A 20,147-nucleotide genomic window follows, 5' to 3' on the forward strand; every position below is an offset into this window, starting at 1 on the left:
AGAATGGCTCCTGGAAATGACTCTTTTGTAACTGAATTCATTCTGTTGGGATTAACAGACAGAACTGATCTCCAACTCCCTCTGTTCTTACTGTTCCTAGGAATGTATATGATCACTGTTCTGGGAAATTTGGGATTGATATTCCTAATCACACTGAATTCAAATCTGCACACCCCCATGTACTTTTTCCTCTTTAACTTGTCCTTCATAGATCTCTGTTATTCTTCTGTGTTTACACCCAAAATGCTGATTAACTTCACATCAAAGAAGAATATTATCTCTTACATGGGATGCATGACCCAGCTCTACTTCTTCTGTTTTTTTGTCATTTCTGAATGCTATGTGCTGACATCGATGGCCTATGATCGCTATGCGGCCATCTGTAACCCACTTTTGTATAATGTTGCCATGTCCCCTAAAGTATGTTCCAGCCTTGTGCTTGCTTCCTACTTGATGGCATTTTCTGGTGCCATGGCTCACACTGGATGCATGCTGAGACTGACCTTCTGTGATGCAAACACCATCAACCATTATTTCTGTGATGTCCACCCTTTGCTCCAGCTCTCCTGCACAAGTACCTATGTCAATGAGCTTGTAGTTTTCATTGTGGTGGGAATCAACATCATTGTGCCCAGTTTCACTATCTTTGTCTCTTATTGTCTCATTCTCACCAATATTCTCCAAATCAAATCCGCAGAGGGCAGGTCCAAAGCCTTCAGCACTTGTACTTCCCACATAATTGCTGTTTCTCTGTTCTTTGGATCAATGTCATTCATGTACCTCAAACCATCTTCTGCTGGCTCTATGGATGAGGAAAAAATCTCTTCTGTCTTTTACACCAATGTGGTTACTATGATGAACCCCTTAATCTACAGTTTGAGAAATAAAGATGTGAAAACTGCTCTGAGAAAAACCCTTAGTAGGAGATAATTTTGAATAGAGTATCTCTCTCTGTGAAGTTGGTCAAGGGCAGAAAGTTTCTGTGTTTAATCATAGTATCTTTGTTGACTATCTTATTTCTTTTTCACCATGTTGAAGGAGAGCTGAGTCATCTCACAATTTATTTCCACTTTTTAGAATTGGTCTCTATTTTCTTACCACTAGCACAATTTCCTTTCCTCACTTTCTCCCATTTATTAATACTCTTCAGAAAAATTTATTCAATCTGTCTTTTCTATCAGTTTAAACTTTTTCCCTGTTGAAATAGAAGACTTGTCTACTGATGATTAAATCGGGGAACATTAGTTTGTTGTTGTGTCTTTACGGTTGTGTTATCTGACATCTGCCATTGGAAGAATGAATCAGAGAATGTTTTCTCTTCTTTTCCTTCCAGTCTTCCTTGAGCAAGGATATATTTCATTTAATCCGAGATATAAAGTTACATAATGGCTAAGTATAAAAATTTTTGTTTTTGTTGCCAATGCACATTTTGCTTTTTTGACAAGAAGTTTCTTACTTTTACACAGCCAGTCCTGCACATAACAGATTATTAACATATACTTCTGGACGGGGAAGTATAACTCAAAGTAGTAATTGCTTTATTTACAGTTGTATATTTCTTAATGAAGACACCTAGACTAAATTTAATTTTATGTTTTAAAGTCTGCTAATCTCAGTATACTTTGCTTCTGCTTTATCTCATTATTTTTATTTAATTAAACACAGCACAAAGGAAAATATTCTAATTAGAAATTTGACTATGCTTTGTCCCTGGGTCACATGAATTTTTCTCAGGATGGGTATTTTTTTTTTTCAGTATTTTTTGCTGTTGTTGTTGCTTTGTTTGCTTATGAAAATAATTTATTTTGTGCTTGTTGTTGGGAAATAAGAAGCCTATGGACCTGAATACTGGGGAAATGACTGGCTTAAGTAAGACATTATTTTTTCCAAAAAATTAAGAAAAAAAAAATGGAACACTTTCAAGTGTTTGTAATTCAAGGAACAGTGTTTGGTAGATTAAAGAGTTCAGAATCCTGTCATGAGGCCAAGGTCAACAAGCCACATTGCCAATAAATAAGAGGTCTTTGTGGGGGTTTCTCATGAGGCTTAGGAACTGCGTTTAAATATGGGTTTTTTTACCTATTCCATCTAATACATTAAATGTTTAGTCCACAAAGCTTTAATAAACTTATGATACACAGTGACCATACTATAGTAGGGTCTTTTGAGATGAAGGTAGAAATGTTGTGACTACCTGTGAGGAAAAAGTTATAAGACATTTTTTCCCCCCTGAAGATAAAACAACTATTAGTGGTTAAAACTCAAATTAGGGATAAGGAATCTAGGAAATAAAATTTTGAAATTAAAAGACTCATTTTTATGATTCTCTTCCTTTTCTGGAAGACCTAGAAATATGAAGGAGATCACAGGATTTCTATGGATAGAATGAAAAGTCATTTGATAATTAAAAAACTAAACTCATCAACCTTCAACACTGTATGTGACCTGGGCAAAAATTTATTGCTTATGTTTTGTTGGCTACTTCCTCATGGATTTTAGGGTATAAAATACTCAAAATGCTGTTAGAAAATGATAATCTGAAAGAAATATTTGATGACTAATTCAAGCTATGACTTTTCTCAAATAGGATGTTGGATTACTTTCGTTTTGAGAAAATATGGGGAAATGGTTAGTCTAAAATACTTAAATGATTCTGTGCAGTCTTTCAGTTGTGTCCCACTCTTTGTGACCCCATAGACTGTAGCCCTCCAGCCTCCTCTGCCCATGGAATTTTCCAGGCAAGAATACTGGAGTGGGTTGCTATAGGTTTGTTGTATATGGCCTTTATTATGTTAAGGTACCCTCTAGGTCTTGTATCTGTAGTGTAGTAGTTATCATGTTTGCCTCACATGTCAAAGATCCCTGGTTTGAAACAGGGCAGAAACAGACTTTCAGAAGCCTAAGGATCTCTGCTACTCCCTAATTTCTATGGCTCAGTAATAAAGAATCTGCTTGTAAAGCAGGAGACCCAGGTTCGATCCCCGGGTTAGGAAGATCACCTGGAGAAGGAAACGGCAACCCACTCCAATATTCTTGCCTGAAGAATCCCATGGACTGAGGAGCCTGGCGGGCTACAGTTCATAGTCTCACAAAGAGTTGGACAAACTTAAAGGGACTTAGCACACATGCGCATGTACTCTCTATGACTTTCTGGAGAGTTTTTATCATAAATTGGTGCTGAATTTTGTCAAAAATTTATTGTACATCTATTGAGATGATCATATTGTTTTTATTCTTTGATTGGTTGGTGTGGTATATCACATTGATTGATTTGCAGAATTTGAAAAATCCTTGCATCACTGGGATGAATTCCAATTGATCCTGGTGTGTGATCTTTCAAAAGTATTGTTGGATTCAGATTGTTAGAATTTTGTTGAGGAGTTTTGCATCTATTTTCATCAATGCTATTGGCCTATAATTTTCTTTTTTGTGCTATCTTTGTCTGGCTTTGGTTTCAGGTCTTGGTGGCCTCATAGAATGAGTTTGAACCTTTTCCTTCCTCTGCAATATTTTGGGAACAGTTTCAGGAGCATATGTGTTAATTCTTCTGTAAATGTTTGGTAGAATTCCCTTCAAAACCATCAGGTCCTGGGCTTTTGTTTGTTGGGAGTATTTCAATAACAGTTTCAATTTTAGTGCTTGAGATTGGTCTGTTCATATCTTCTATTTCTCCTTGGCTCCGTCTTGGGAGACTGTGCTTTTCTAAGAATTTGTCCATTTCTTCCTGGTTGTCCATAATATTGGCATACAGTTGCTCATCATAGTCTTATGATTCTTTGTATCTCTGTGGAGTCATTTGTAACTTTTTACTTTTTATTTTTAATTTTATTGATTTGAGTCCCCTCCCTTTTTAATTTGAGTTTTGCTAAAGGTTTATCCATTTTGTTTATCTTTTCAAAGAACCATATTTTCATTTCATTGATCTTTGCAACTGTTTTCTTTATCTACTGCATTTATTTCTGCTCTTATCTTTAGGATTTCTTTACTTCCACTAGCTTTATTTTTTTTTCTTTTTATGTCTAGAAGTGTTTTATTTTGGCCTTAACCTGATTTGATTTGTTTTAGGTTGAGTATTACCTCACACCTGCCAAAATGGCTATCATCAAAAAAATCCACAAAGAATAAATGCTGGAAAAGGTGTGGAGAGAAGGGAACCCTTCTACACTGCTGGTGGGAATGTAAACTTGTATAGCCACTATGACGAACAGTATGGCAGTTCCTTAAAATTAAAAAAAAAATAGTACTACCATATGACACTGCAATCCCACCCCTGGGCATATATTGGAGAAAAGCATCAACTGAACAGATAAATGTGCAACCCAATGTTCATTGCATCACTATTTACAATAGCCAAGACATGGAAACAATCTAAATATCCATTAATAGAGGGATGGATAAAGAAGTCATGGTGCATATATACAATGGAATACTACTCAGCCATTAAAAGCTAATGAAATAATGCCATTTGCAGCAACATGAATGGACCTAGAGATTGTTATACTGAACGAAGTACATCAGACACAGAAGGAGAAATATACGAAGTCCCTTATATTTGAAATCCAACAAGAAATAATGCAAATGAACTTACAGAATAGAAAGTGATTCACAGAGTTAGAGAATGAACTAATGGTTGCCAGGGGAAGGATGGGAAGAAGAGATGGGGAGTTTGGAATGGATTTGTGCACACTGCTATATTTAAAAATGGAAAAGCAACAAGGACCTCTGGTATACCACAGGGAACTCTACCTAATGCTATGTGACAGCTTGGATGCTAGAGGAGTTTGGGGAAGAATGGAAAAATATATGTATATGGCTGAGTCTTTTCACTGTCAACTGAAACTATCACAATATTTCTATTCTATTTCTCCAATAGAAATTAAAACTTTAAATTAAAAAAAAAAGAACTGCTTTCCTTTATTGACATTCCTCTGAAGAACTCAAAGTCTTCTCAGAGTGAGATAAAAGGAGGTGAAATTAGATTGCAAAATAATTGCCAATTTGTTCTCCCGTAGTATTATAAATTTTTCTGCAATTAAAATATTTCAAGGATCTTAATCTGATTTTTAAAATTTTTCTTAAGAGCTCTCATTTGGGAAATTCACTAAAGAAAATTTTTTTAATTAATTCAAATCTTATCCAAGTCAAAATTTCCCACCAATGGGAGCTGGTTACTTAGAACATCTTGAAAACACTTAAAAATATTTCCAAAATATTTCCCAATGATAAAATCCTCATTCTCTGACAAGGACCTACTCAGAGACAAATAACATTCTTCCTTAATTCACAGGCCAGAATGCTGTGTGGGTAGACTTTCCCTTCTCCAAGGGATCTTCCTAACCCAGAGATTGAACCGAGGTCTCCCACACTGCAGGTGGATTCTTTACCATTCTGGCCTAGAGAATTCCACGGATTGTATAACCTAGGGGTTGCAAAGAGTCTGACACGACTGAGTGACTTTCACTTTCACTTAATTCACAGGGAGAATTATCAGAGATTGATTTTTCGCACTCTGATAGTTTTGATTCTGAAGAATACTGTTACTTTCAGGGCAGATGCTATTTGTAAGAAGGCTTTCCTTTCCCATTTAGGGGAAAAAAAAAAAAAGATCTTTAGACCCAATGCTTTTTTTCCTCATCTATCATCTATTATCTTGTAGACTGTTTGGAGAATTTATGATCTAACAAATCTCAGAGGCAAGATATTTTTCCTGTGCTGATCATTGATAGCTAGTTGATACCCTACATAGAGTAACCCCAATTATTGCACTTCTTTTCAAATAATGCATGTACTGTTACACTGTGGGATTTGTTAAGACACATTTTTGCATGCTATTTTTCATTTTTAAATTTGTTCAGAAATTTCTGGCTATGGACTTTTTTGAGGAAATGAAGGGGCACTCAGATATGGCCACTTGGTTCTGAAGAGGACATGAAAACTGAGCACTGACCACATGGATTGACAGGTCCTTTTTCTGCTTGAGTATCTTTACTTAGGGTCTGAGAAACACAGTCATCTTAGTCAGCTTTTAATACATCATAACTTCCACTGGCATCTTTACTGTATATAATCAGACTTTCTTTGAGATGGAGAACCAGGACTGATACCAGGATTTCCCTGAAGAGAGTCTAGTGTCTCTTATTTAAAATTAATATCATAAGCATTTGTGAAGTTTCCTGGGGGTATTTCTAACCTCTGTTTATATAATTAGTAATTTGCTTCTATACATTGGATTATTTTTCAAAATGCTATATCATGTATCATACCTTCTCTTACCTAATTTAGCTAGACTAGTAGATTTAAATACTATACAATGTATTTCAAAGATTGTAAACAACAGGTAGGGAGCTATGAAAAAATTTCAAAAAACCAAAAAATTTTAGATGCCATACTCTTAATTTTTATTCATTAGAAATTCAGTGCCTATTGGTCTTTTCCATCTCTCTCTCTCAGGAGTTGTTATGAAAATAAATAAATCACTTAATTTTGGTAGCACAAGTCACTGTTTTGTGTGTGAGGAACTACTTTTTGAGCAAATTGAAGACATTCTTTTGAGAGTTTGATGCTTTTCTGTTAATAAGAGAAGGCTCTCATATTTCAAAATGATTATCTTTCCCTTCCTTCCACTAAATGTAAGCAATGTGTGTATAAATATAAACATATAAGTATTTATTTTTCAAATGCAAACACATATATATTTCTAAAATAAGTTGAACTTGCCAAAGCAATTGCTTTGTCTCAGAAAAGTAAACATTCTCTAATTTTCTTTAATATGGTTTTAAGAAGGTTAAATTTTTTTAATAGTTAATTTATGCAAAAGACTTCATAAATCAAATTGGCCTTTTCATGGCTTCTCATCAAAGATAACTCTTACTCAATTTCTTATTTAGTTTTAACTAATATTTAATCATAATTTTGAGAAATATATTTTTATTACATTGCTTGAATTTTCAAGTAGGTAATGGAGAACCATCGGAGGTACTTGAACTAGAGAGAGATACAGCAATGATTTCAGACTTCGGTGTTTATGGTTAAATAAGAGTGCATATTTTCAAAAATGCTAAAATAATCATTAGAAGCCACTAAAGTTCAGTATTACAGTAGTTCAGTTTAAACATCCAAAGTCAGAAATTGTGTGGTGGCTAAGGAACATGGGTGGAGGTCATTGTGGTTGCAGATGTTGTGATTTGGTATAAGAGAAATGTTGAATATGTTCTGATGGCTCTTAGAGAAAAATAACATGATTTTCAGGAATATTTATTGATTTTCTTCTAGGTACTCTGCATTGTCTTAGATCTGGGAGCCATATAGTAAACAAAGTAGAAGAAATATTTTTCTTTATAGAACTTACAGTTTCTAGAGGAGCACAGATAATCAGGTGGCAAAAAAGTCTGATGAGTGCTGTGGTGGAGAACCTAGTGAAATTTATAATCATGGATAATGAGAGCTGTCATTTATTGACTATTTACCATATTCCAGGTATTTTCTTAGCCAGTTCACTTAAGCTTTTTTCATTGAATCAACACAGTAGTTCAATCAAACAGAAACTGTTTCTACCATCACTATTTTACAGGATGGAACAGAAAGAGAAATCACTTGCCCAAAGAATTATAGTTTGTAAGTAGGAAATTCAGGTTCACAACACTATCTCCAACTCCATAGTCCCTATTCTTGTCTGTGATGAGAAGAAATTGATAACCTCAGTTACTGAAATGTAACAGAAAATGACCCAGTGGGAGAATCAATTAGAAATTGCAAATAAGTTTTTAAAAGCATAAACTATAGAGGAATGTTGTTGTTGAGTTGCTAAGTCTTGTCTGACTCTGTGACACCATGGACCGTAAACCACCAGGCTCCTCTGTTCGTGGGATTTCCAGGTAAGAATACTGGAAGAGATTGCCATTTCCTTCTCCAGGAGATCTTCCCAACCCAGGGATCAAACCCATGTCTCTTGCGTTGGCAGGCAGTTTCTTTTCCACTGAGCCACTGGGAAGCCCCATAGAAGGAGTATACAACATTGCAAATTATTTCAGAGATAATCTAGAGAGAGAACTGAAATGAGTTGCTGTAACACTTGAAAATTTTCAGATAAAGAAATAAGGAAACCTGGAAATAGGAGCCTTACAGAGAATTTGTCCATTGGGGAAATGGGAATAAGAAGGAACGAAATAATGTATCAGTTTTTCCTTAGAGGTGAAGGTAATGAGGAGATGAGAAGTTTCTTCAGATTTACACTGAGGGATGTACAATACCTAAAATGAAAAGGAGTAAAGCAGTGAGCCCACAAGAAACAAAAGACAGGTCATGATCCAAGATATATAATTGCCTTATTCCCATGTATACATATAACCTATACACTGGGAAAAAGACTGAACAAGCTTCTAGCCTATTTTTAACCAAATGCATCCCATGATTACACACACATTAAATCTTCTGTGTCTAATCAGGTAGCAAGTGTAATAATAAAAACCTTTTTTATTTCTCTGCTGCTTGAAAGAACTGAAAATAATTATCAGATATTATATTAGTTAAGAAAACTTTCCAAGGAATATGTCGATTTAAGTCTACGCTGTCTCCCTTAGAATCAAAGGAATTAAGCCTCAAGAATCTGAAAATGCATTTCCAGTATCAACTGGGTAGAGACTGCTAATAAGAGAGCCAGCCCTGAAGTTTTCTGAACTAAGGGGGGTAAGTTTTTGAATTCCAATTACAATATATAATCCTTGTTTTGAGAAAAAAATCCAGGGACCTAAACGAAGTGAAGCTTGCAGGAAAATCTCTTCAGGGGATTGGTCAGAGAATATTCAGAGTCATTCAGGGGCTCAAAGAGTATATCAATCAGGAAGTCTCCCCTAAGTAGGTGGAACTCTCAGTCTTCTACCTTTGTAGCTTTTACTCTCTGGCAGGGGAAATAACCGCATGAGGATTCTGGTGCCTTTATTTTGTATTAGAAACAGGGTTCTTGGTTCCTACCAGTGAAGACTAATCTGCATTAGAAGCTAGAGGCAGCTTGCTAGGAACACTGCCTCCAATTTTCCTGGTGAGGGGAGAGTTCAGGTGAATGAGGAAACGTTGAGAGGAAAGTAGTACAATCCTGTCCTAATCAACAGTTCTCCCTTGATTTTTCCAGCGTCATCATTGCCTATGGTCTTCCCACTATAGGCTAGGTTTGTGATGTCTTTGCTATATTAGCTTATAAAAGCTCTGATAAAATGAAAGTCCATTTCACTCTGTATCATGATAATGGTAAAGATAAACTCCAAGGGTCTAGGTAGGGTCTAAGTTCATGCATTGCCAGTGTATACTCTATTGTAGGATGAAATATTATGGCAAGAACTGAGTTGTTTTCTAATGTTACACTTTTCTCCTGAGTCCACAGATTCCTTTAGAGAATGGCTCCTATGAATGATTCTTTTGTGACTGAATTTGTTCTGTTGAGATTAACAAACCAACCATATCTCCAACTCTCCGTATTTTTCCTGTTTGTTTGTAGTAATGAATATGACCACTGTGATGGGGAATTTGGGATTGATAATTCTAATTGGGCTAAATTCACACCTACACACCCCAGAGTACTTTTTCCTCTTTAACTTGTCCTTCATAAATCTCTGTTATTCTTCTGTGTTTACACCCAAAATGCTGAGTAACTTAACATCAAAGAAGAATGTTATTTCTTACATGGGGTGCATGACTCAGCTTTATTTTTTCTGTGTGTGTGTGTGTGTGTGTGTGTGTGTGTGTTTTCCCCTGAGATCTATGTGCTGACATCAATGGACTATGATCGCTATGTGGCCATCTGCAACCCACTTTTGTATAATGTTGTTATGTCTCCTAAAGTGTGTTCTAGCCTTATACTTGGTTCCTAGTTGGTGGCATTTTCTTGTGCCATGGCTCACACTGGATGCATGCTGAGACTGACCTTCTGTGATGCAAACACCATCAACCATTATTTTTGTGACATCTATTCTCTCTTCCAGCTCTCCTGCACAAGTCCCTGCATCAGTGAGCTGGAACTTTTCATTGTGGTAGGTATTAACATCATTGTACCTAATCTCACCATTTTGTCTCTTATAGCTCATCCTCACCAACATCTTCCTTATATGCTCCATAGAGGGCAGGTCCAAAGCCTTCATTACCTGCAGTTCCCAAATCACTGCTCTTTCTGTGTTCTTTGGATCATGCATATTTATGTATCTCAAATCATCTTCTGCTGGGTCTATGAATGAGAGAAACTCTCTTCTCTCTTTTACATCAATGTGGTTGCCATGATGAATCCATTAATCTACAGCTTGAGAAATAAAGATGTGAAAACTGCTCTGAGAAAAACTCTGAGAAGGAGATAAATTTAATTAGAAACCATCTCTGTACAATTAGTCACAGGGCAGGAATTTTCTGTGTTTAAAATAAATTTATTGACAATATTTTTCTCTTTCTCACCATGTTAAAGAAAATTTGAATCTTCTCTTATTTTAAGTTTTTGGAGAGTAGGTCTTCTCTCTTTCCTCATTGTTTGCACAATTTGCTTTCCTCTTTTCCCACTAATACTAGTAAGAAGAAAGGCATTATCTTTGTTTTTTTTTTTCTTTATCATTTCCAGTGATTTTCTCTCTGGAAATAGGAGACTGTTCTATAGATGATGAAATCAGTTCAGTTCAGTTCAGTTCAGTTCTTCAGCCATGTCCAACTCTTTGTGACCCCATGAACTGCAGCATGCCAGGCCTCCCTGTCCATCACTAACTCCTAGAGTTCATCCAAACTCATGTCCAGTGAGGCAGTGATGCCATCCAGCCATCTCATCTTCTGTCATACCCTATTTTCTCCTGCCCCCAATCCCTCCCAGCATCAGAATCTTTTCCAATGAGTCAACTTTTCACATGAGGTGGCCAAACTATTGGAGTTTTAGCTTTAGCATCAGTCCTTCCAGAGAAAACCCAGGACTGATCCCCTTTAGAATGGACTGATTGGATTTCCTTGCAGTCCAAAGGACTCTCAAGAGTCTTCTCCAACACCACAGTTCAAAAGCATCAATTCTTCTGCACCGAACTTTCTTCACAGTCCAACTTTCACATCCATACATGACCACTGGGAAAACCATAGCCTTGACTAGATGGACATTTGTTGGCAAAGTAATATCTCTGCTTTTGAATATGCTATCTAAGTTGGTCATAACTTTATTTCCAAGGAGTGTCTTTTTTTTTCCCCCAGACATTAACCCCAGAAAGAATTTCTTTTTTTTCCCTAATTTAATGGCTGCAGTCACCATCTACAGTGATTTTGGAGCCCCAAAAGATAAAGACTGACACTGTTTCCCCATCTATTTGCCATGAAGTGATGAGACCAGATGCCTTGATCCTAGTTTTCTGAATGTTGAGCTTTAAGCCAACCTTTTCACTCTCCTCTTTTACTTTCATCAAGAGGCATTTTAGTTCCTCTTCACTTTCTGCCATAAGGGTGGTGTCATCTGCATATCTGAGGTTACTGATATTTCTCCCGCAATCTTGATTCTAGCTCATGCTTCTTCCAGCCCAGCATTTCTCATTGTGTACTCTGCATATAAGTTAAATAAGCAAGGTGACAATATACAGCCTTGATATACTCATTTTCTTATTTGGAACCAGTTTGTTATTCCATGTCCAGTTCTAACTGTTGCTTACTGACGTGCATATAGGTTTCTCAAGAGGCAGGTCAGGTGGTCTGGTATTCCCATCTTTCAGAATTTTCTACAGTTTATTGTGATCCACACAGTCAAAGGCTTTGGCATAGTCAATAAAACAGAAATAGATGTTTTTCTGGAACTCTCTTGCTTTTTCCATGATCCAGCAGATGTTGGCAATTCAATCTCTGGTTGCTCTGCCTTTTCTAAAACCAGCTTGAACATCTGGAAGTTTACGGTTCATGTATTGCTGAAGCCTGGCTTGGAGAATTTTGAGCTTAACTTTACTAGTGTGTGAGATGAGTGCAATTGTGCGGTAGTTTGAGCATTCTTTGGCATTGTCTTTCTTTGGGATTGGAATGAAAACTGACCTTTGCCAGTCCTGTGGCCACTGCTGTGTTTTCCAAATTTGCTGGCATATCGAGTGCAGCACTTTCACAGCATCATCTTTCAGGATTTGAAATAGCTCTACTGGAATTCCATCATCTCCACTAGCTTTGTTCATAGTGATGCTTTCTAAGGCCCATTTGACTTCATTTTCCAAGATGTCTGACTCTAGGTGAGTGATCACACCATCGTGATCATCTTGGTCATGAAGATATTTTTTGTACAGTTCTTCTGTGTAGTCTTGCCACCTCTTCTTAGTGTATTCTGCTTGTTAGGTCCATACCATTTCTGTCCTTTATTGAGCTCATCTTTGCATTAAATGTTCCCTTGGTATCCCTAATTTTCTTGAAGAGATCTCTAGTCTTTCCCATTCTATTGTTTTCCTCTATTTCTTTTCATTGATTGCTGAGGAAGGCTTTCTTATTTCTCCTTGCTATTCTTTGGAACTCTGCATTTAGATGCTTATATCTTTCCTTTTCTCCTTTGCTTTTCACTTCTCTTCTTTTCAAAGCTATTAGTAAGGCCTCCCCAGACAGCCATTTTGCTTTTTTGCATTTCTTTTTCATGGGGATTGTCTTGATCCCTGTATCCTGTACAATGTAACAAACCTCCATCCATAGTTCATCAGGCACTCTGTCTATCAGATCTAGTTCCTTATTTCTATTTCTCACTTCCACTGTATAATCATAAGGGATTTGATTTAGGTCATACCTCGATGGTCTAGTGGTTTTCCCTACTTTCTTCAAGTTATTTCTGAATTTGGCAATAAGGAGTTCATGATCTGAGCCACAGTCAGCTCCTGGTCTTGTTTTTGCTGACTGTATAGAGCTTCTCCATCTTTGGCTGCAAAGAATATAATCAATCTGATATCAGTGTTGACCATCTGGTGACGTCCATGTGTAGAGTCTTCTCTTGTGTTGTTGGAAGCAGGGAACATTAGACTGACATATCATTGTAGATGTCTTATCTGCCTCTTGTTATTGGAAGCATGAATCAGACAATGTTTGATTTTCCTGTCTCTCTAGCCTTCATTGAGCAAGAATATTTATTTCTCCTTTAATGCCTGAGATGGAAGGTTCTATAATGAATGTTTAGTATATCCCATTTTGCATCTGTAAACACTTCACATTAGGCTTCATCTGGCAAGGGTATTTTTGCCTCTGCACACCCAGTCCTGTACATCATGGATTGTCAATATATATTTATTTCCTGTTTGGGAGAATAAAGTTTAGTGTAGTTATTGCCTTATTTGCAGTTATATAGCTTTTCAATGAAATAGTCTAGACCAAATTTAGCTTTCTGATTTTAAATCCACTTCTGCCTCTAAAGTATATCTAAATAAGCAAATAATAATTACACAATTTGGGAATGTTTGTAGGCATTGCAGAGGCCCATCTATTCCATTATATATTTTATCACTATTTGAGATGCCAAAATTGTGTTTAAAATTGGTCAAAAATCTTTCATTTGCAAAGCCTCAAAACAAAAATCAAACTTGTGGGGGGTTGAGGATGGGAAACACATGTACACCCATGGCAGATTCATGTCAATATATGGCAAAACCAATACAATATTGTAAAGTAAAAAAAATAAAAATAAAAAGCTTGTTTTATTTTTTAGAAGGAATAAGCTTTCTTTAAAATTAGGTTTCATTCTTTCAGATTATTTAAGGAAAAAGTAATCCAGAGAGATGATATGGGGTGGGAGGTGGGAGGGGGGTTCAGGATTGGGAACTCATGTACACCTGTGGCAGATTCATGTCAATGTATGGCAAAACCAATACAGTATTGTAAAGTAAAATAAAGTAAAAATAAAAATTTAAAAATAAAATAAAATTAGCATACCATTGTAATCACTATTTTTGGCAAAGTTTTAGAAGAAAACTTAGTTCTCATTTTTAGTTATCAAATCAAGCTCTGTGTGTTTCTCCATGTTAGTCACTTAGTCGTCTCCAACTCTTTGTGACCCCATGAAATATACCCTGCCAGGCTCCTCTGTCCGTGGGGTTCTGCAGGCAAGAATACTGTAGTGGGTTACCATGCCCTCCTCCAGGGATCAACCCTCTGACCCAAGGATCAAACCTGCATCTCCCTAATTGCAGGCAGAATTCTTTACCATGAGCCACCAAGTGTCTGTTTGGACCTCACTGAAAGAAGGGGGAATCAAGATAAAGTGTTTACATGTATAATGGAGAGTTATCCTTTGTAGTATTTGCTTTTTTGTGTGTTATGCAGCAAAAAAGTTATGAGAGAAAGAATAATTCTGTTGAACTTGTACAGTGGAGAGTTAAACAGGCAAGCTGTGAGCTTCTCCTGTGTCTGTGTAACAGGAGAGCTTCCCTGGTGGCACAGATTATAAAGAGTTTGATCCCTGGATTGGGAAGATTCCCTGGAGAAGGAAATGGCAACCCATTCCAATATTCTTGTCTGGAAAATTTCATGGACAGCTTAGCCTGGCAGGCTACAGTCCATCGGTTTATAGAGTAGGACATGACTGAGTCATTAACACTTTTTTATTTTCCCCCCAATTCAGTGTGAAAGCATACTCTCTGGGCAATTACAGAAACCACAAAGAAAATTTGCTAATTTTATTAATTCCATCCTCCACTCTTTTGCACAACCTCCCTACAAAAAAACTTGCACAGAGACAGACATACACAGATTGCTTTCAAGTCTTGTGTTTTGTGAAATCACTGCCTAATAACTACTGGAGGGCATGCAACGCACTTGCCATCATTGCAAGCACTTCCAGGTACGTGGTTCCTGGTTTCACCTCCTAGGAACAAGGGTTGAACTAGAGATACTTGCCTATTTCAGGAAGAAATAATTATTGCTTCAACCACTCACTGTTCATATAAAAGAAAAATAGAACAAAACACCATGAACATTTTATAACTGTGAAGTGCCTAGCACACAAAGAAATGTAAGAGACAGATATACATTTAAATTTTCGTTTGCAATATAGTAGACTTTGGCAAGGCATTCCAGTATTCCTGCCTTGGAAATTCCATAGACAGAGGAACCCAGTAGACTACAGTTCATGGGGTCCCAAAAGTGCTGGTCATGATGTAGTGACTAAATAACAGAGTTACATCCTATATGTGGGTAGATCCAAAAATAGATCTTACATGGTTACAATCATTCCTAAAAAATGATTATGTCAGAAAATGCCCTTGTTGAGGATAGACATGCCATTTTCCCCTTCATCTGGCACAGTTGGTGTTTTCTATACCTTTATGACATTGCATTCTATATTCATTTAAGCATCAGATGAAGTAGGTGGTTTATATATGAGGTTTTGCTGTACAAAATATATACCTTGTACTTTTTAAATATAAATTTATTTATTTTAATTGGAGGTTAATTACTTTACAATATTATATTGGTTTTGCCATACATCAACATGAATCCACCACAGGTATACACATGTTCCCCATCCTGAACCCCCCTCCCTCCTTCCTCTCTGTACCATCCCTCTGGGTTGTCCCAGTGCATCAGCCCCAAGCATCCAGTATCATGCATCGAACCTGGAATGACGATTCATTTCATATATGATATTATACTATTGTATGTTAAAATTACTCTCTGTGTAATGAAGTTTTACATTCCGAGGCTGAAATTTCCAGGTTCCTCACTGAGTGGTAGGAAGATGGAGTCACCTCGGATATTTAAAGTCTCTCTTACATCAAATTAAATCAATCCACTTCAAATAATAATAAAGAGAATGAATAGGGTGTTACCACTGCTCTTAGAAGTAGTGTTGTAATTTTCGCTGTACTATTTATTACCTATGTCAGTATATGTGTATCTCCTGGGAGAACTTTGAGGCAAATAGGAAAGGGGAATTTGGCTTCCATTTCCTCAGTTCAGTTCAGTCGCTCAGTCATGTCTGACTCTTTGTGATCACATAGACTGTTGCACACCAGGCTTCCTTGTCCATTACCAACTCCCCAAGTTTACTCAAACTTATGTCCATGAAGTCAATGATGCCATCCAACCATCTTATCCTCTCTCGTGTGCTTCTCCTCCAGTTTTCAAGCTTTCCTAGCATCAGGGTCATTACCAATGAGTCATTTCTTCACAACAGGTGACCAAAGTATCCGAGTTTCAGCTTTAGCATCAGTCCTTCCAATGAATATTCAGGATTGATTCTCTGTAGAATGGACTGGTTGGATCTCCTTGCAGTCCAAGGGACCCTCAAGAGTCTTCTCCAACACCACACAGCTTCAGTTCTTCAGCACTCACATTTCTTTATAGTCCTACTCCCACATCCATACATGACTACTGGAAAAACCATAACTTTGACTAGATGGAACTTTGTTGGCAAAGTAATGTCTCTTTTTAATATGCTGTCTGGGTTAGTCATAGGTTTTCTTCCAAGGAGCAAGCATCTTTTAATTTCATGGCTGCAGTCACCATCTGCAGTGATTTTAGATCCCCCCAAAATAAAGTTTTTCATTGCTTCCATTGTTTCCCCATCTATCTGCCATGAAGGGATGGGACTTGATGCCATGATCTTGAAGTGAACTGAAGTCGCTTAGTCGTGTCTGACTCTTTGCGACCCGTGGACTGTAGCTCACCAGGTTCCTCTGTCCATGGGATTCTCAATACTGGAGTGGGTTGCCATTTCCTTCTCCAGGGGATATTCCTGACCCAGGGATCGAACCCAGGTCTCCCCACATTGCAGGCAGATACTTTAACCTCTGAGCCATCAGGGAAGCAAGCCAAATTTTTCACTCTCCTCTTTCTCTTTCATCAAGAGGCTCTTTAGTTCTTCTTCACTTTCTGCCATAAGGGTGGTGTCATCCACGTATCTGAGCTTATTGATATTTCTCCTGGCAATCTTGATTCCAGCTCATCCTTCTTCCAGCCCAGGGTTTCTCATGATGTACTCTGCATATAAGTTAAATAAGCAGGGTGACAATACACAGCCTTGACGTACTCCTTTTCCTATTTGGAACCAGTTTGTTGTTCCATGTCCAGTTCTAACTCTTGCTTCCTGACCTGCATATAGGTTTCTCAAGAGGCAGGTCAGGTGGTCTGGTATTCCCATCTCTTTCAGAATTTTCCACAGTTTCTTGTGATCCACACAGTCAAAGGCTTTGGCATAGTCAATAAAGCAGAAATAGATGTTTTTCTGGAACTCTCTTGCTTTTTCCATGATCCAGCGGATGTTGGCAATTTGATCTTTGGTTCCTCTGCCTTCTCTAAAACCAGCTTGAATATCTGGAAGTTCGCAGTTCAAGTATTGCTGAAGCCTGGCTTGGAGAATTTTGAGCATTACTTTCGTAGCATGATATATGAACTCAAAAGTCTGTTTCTGACAACAGCAACAAAAGACAATCAAACTGTTTTGCTAAAAAGAAAAGAAAGGAATACCCAGCATGAGAGAAATTCATATCATTCTAAGACAGAGGAGAGTCAACTTTACATCAAGAATGTTTTCTTATATTTCATGCTCACTGAAATAGAATAATATAATCAAGAGTGTATAGAGTATACTGAAGAATAATACACTTGAAGTCAAAATGATAAGAATTTAGTCTACAATTTTTCTTTCTAAAGCTGTGTGACTTGAAGTAAATCATTATCCACTCTTGGCTTCAATTTCCCACCCATGCAAACATGTATTTTGATGACTGGCCATGTGTCAGTTTTACTTACAAAGATGAAAAGTCAAACTCTTTGCAAGAAGAAGCTTAACATTAAAGGTTTACAGATGGGAAAGGGATTATCCTTGATACTCTTAGAACCACCAGTCTCTGGTATTTCAAAAAGGTATATCTCGACAAGTGAAATATGGAAAGATAAGAGTAGAAACAGAGTATTTTATTTATCCTTCTTAATACAAGTTGATAGATTAAAAGTAACCCATGTAATATGATTCAGTCTAATGTTATGTAATTCATTATTTGGAGGCCATTTGTCTTTTTCCAGTGGAAAAATAATTTCAAAAAGATAATGAAAAAGATAATATATTCACTATTTAATGTTATTACTATGCAAGAAAAAGATATGTATTTTGAAAACAGTGAAAAAATTTATAAAAATGGAAATAAATTATTCAAATAGGACTCAAATTTCTTTAAGATACTAGGTTTAAAAAAAAGATAAAAAATACGGTAAGAAGGTTGTCAATAAAATTAAAAACTCAACCTCTCATGGTACAAGTTACTTGTGCACACAGACAGTTCTAATTAAAACTGTCTCCTACTCAGAGTTCTTCTAAGAGCAAGTTTAACGTCTTTGTTCCTCAAGCTGTAGATTAAAGGGTTCATCACAGGAACCATACTGGTGTAAAAGACAGAAGAGATTTTCCCCTCATCCATAGACACAGCAGAAGGTGGTTTGAGATACATGAATGCCCCTGATCCAAAGAAAAGAGAAACAGCAATGATGTGGGAACTGCAGGTGCTGAAGGCTTTGGACCTGCCCTCTGTGGAGCTGATGTGGAGGATGTTGGTGAAGATGAGACCATAAGAGACAAAGATGGTGAGACTGGGCACAATGATGTTGATGCCCACTACAATAAACACTTCCAGCTCATTGACGTAGGTACTTGTGCAGGAGAGCTCAAGCAGAGGGAGGATGTCACAGAAATAATGGTTGATGGTGTTTGCATCACAGAAGGTCAGTCTCAGCATGCATCCAGTGTGAGCCATGGCACCAGAAAATGCCATCAAGTATGAGCCAAGCATAAGGCTGGAACACACTTTAGGGGACATGGCAACATTATACAAGAGTGGCTTACAGATGGCCACATAGCGGTCATAGGCCATTGATGTCAGCACATAGCATTCAGAAATGCTAAAAAAGCAGAAGAAGTAGAGCTGGGTCATGCACCCCATGTAAGAAATAATATTCTTTGATAAGAAGTTAATCAGCATCTTGGGTGTAAATACAGTAGAATAACAGAGGTCTATGAGAGACAAGTTAAAAAGGAAAAAGTACATGGGGGTGTGTAGGTGTGAAGTCAGTGCAATTAGGATTATCAATCCCAAATTTCCCAGCACAGCAACCATGTACACTCCTAGGAACAGGAAGAACAGAGGGAGCTGGAGATCTGGCTGGTTGGTTAATCCCAACAGAATGAATTTTGTCACAAAAGAGCCATTTCCAGGAGCCATTCTTCTCTAAGGTGATCTGTGAGCACAGAAGAAAAAGGTTACATAGAGAACAATGACTCAATTTTCACACAGTATCTCCTCTCACTAGTGTAGTATTTGGGCTGGGATATCTGAGAATAACCCAGCTTGAACTCATGGAATTGTCTTACTTACTCTCTCATGGAACTGTGTTACCATTATCCTGATTCTTAGTGACAGGGAATTTCACTTTTTGGGGTCTTTATAAACTAAGTAGAAAAGAATATCAAAACTTAGCCTACAGAAGGAAGGAAACCACTGCCGTGTGCAGACTTGACTGCTCTGGGAAAGAAACAGACAGTGGATAAAGGAGAGGTTTGGAGCAGGGTTGACTCATTCTTCCCACATCTCAACATTTCTCCTTTTACTTGAAGTCTCCCCTCACCAGTAAGACCATAGGCAGAGACTCTAGCAATTAGATGATGGCCTTTAAAGCAGATTAGACTGGTGAGGTGAGAACAAAGAAAATTGCTTCTTAACTAAAACTGAGTGGCCAGAGTTGATGAGAGGTTAACTCTTCACCCCACATTACAGAGTAAAAGCTGTAACTGTAGATGAGTGAGACTTCCATCCGTGGAGAGGGAACTTACTGACTGATCTAACACATCCTTTTCGGCCCTATGTCTCTGAGCAGTCACTGATCCATGCCTTGAATAGATATTTTTCTGTTTTATGTGAGTCTCAGGGTGATAAATTGGAAATAAATTGCGATATCTTAGATCCTTGGACTTCCAATTCAAACAAGAAGGGCGTGAATAAATGGAATTCAGAAACTCACCTTCCTTTCTCCAGAAAACCCCAGGGCTTTCTTATCATTGGTTTTACCCTCTGGTCTTAGTAGGGCAATTTCAGGTTCTGAAGCTTTGGTTCCTTTGATTCTAAGAGAATGCAGCCCACATGTATTTTCTGATTTGACTTCAAAATCTTTTAGAAATATAGATCGTAATTTCTCTTTATGACTTTCAG

The 20,147-nt window shown here is 37.3% G+C and overlaps 2 protein-coding genes and 1 pseudogene across 3 annotated transcripts; 2 read left to right on the forward strand and 1 right to left on the reverse strand.

Moving 5' to 3' along the window:
* LOC138427218 (olfactory receptor 8B3-like) lies at positions 1-930 on the forward strand. The gene has a single exon (XM_069566590.1). The coding sequence runs from the start codon at positions 4-6 to the stop codon at positions 928-930; it is 927 nt and encodes a 308-aa protein (XP_069422691.1). The 5' UTR covers positions 1-3.
* Positions 931-9,389: 8,459 nt separating this feature from the next.
* On the forward strand, positions 9,390-10,340 carry LOC138426443 (olfactory receptor 8B3-like; annotated as a pseudogene).
* Positions 10,341-13,030: 2,690 nt separating this feature from the next.
* On the reverse strand, positions 13,031-19,163 carry LOC138427217 (olfactory receptor 8B8-like). 2 transcript variants are annotated; one of them, XM_069566588.1, is made up of 2 exons: positions 18,251-19,163; positions 13,031-13,050 (listed from the first exon to the last, which is right to left on the reverse strand). In XM_069566588.1, the coding sequence occupies exons 1-2, from the start codon at positions 19,161-19,163 to the stop codon at positions 13,031-13,033; spliced, it is 933 nt and encodes a 310-aa protein (XP_069422689.1). The 2 variants fall into 2 exon arrangements, with proteins under 2 accessions (XP_069422689.1, XP_069422690.1); XM_069566589.1 differs by lacking the exon at positions 13,031-13,050 and having other exon boundaries at positions 18,234-19,163.
* Between the last annotated feature and the right edge of the window lie 984 nt (positions 19,164-20,147).

Source organism: Ovis canadensis, chromosome 21 (genome assembly GCF_042477335.2).
Source record: "Ovis canadensis isolate MfBH-ARS-UI-01 breed Bighorn chromosome 21, ARS-UI_OviCan_v2, whole genome shotgun sequence".
NCBI lineage: Eukaryota > Metazoa > Chordata > Mammalia > Artiodactyla > Bovidae > Ovis > Ovis canadensis.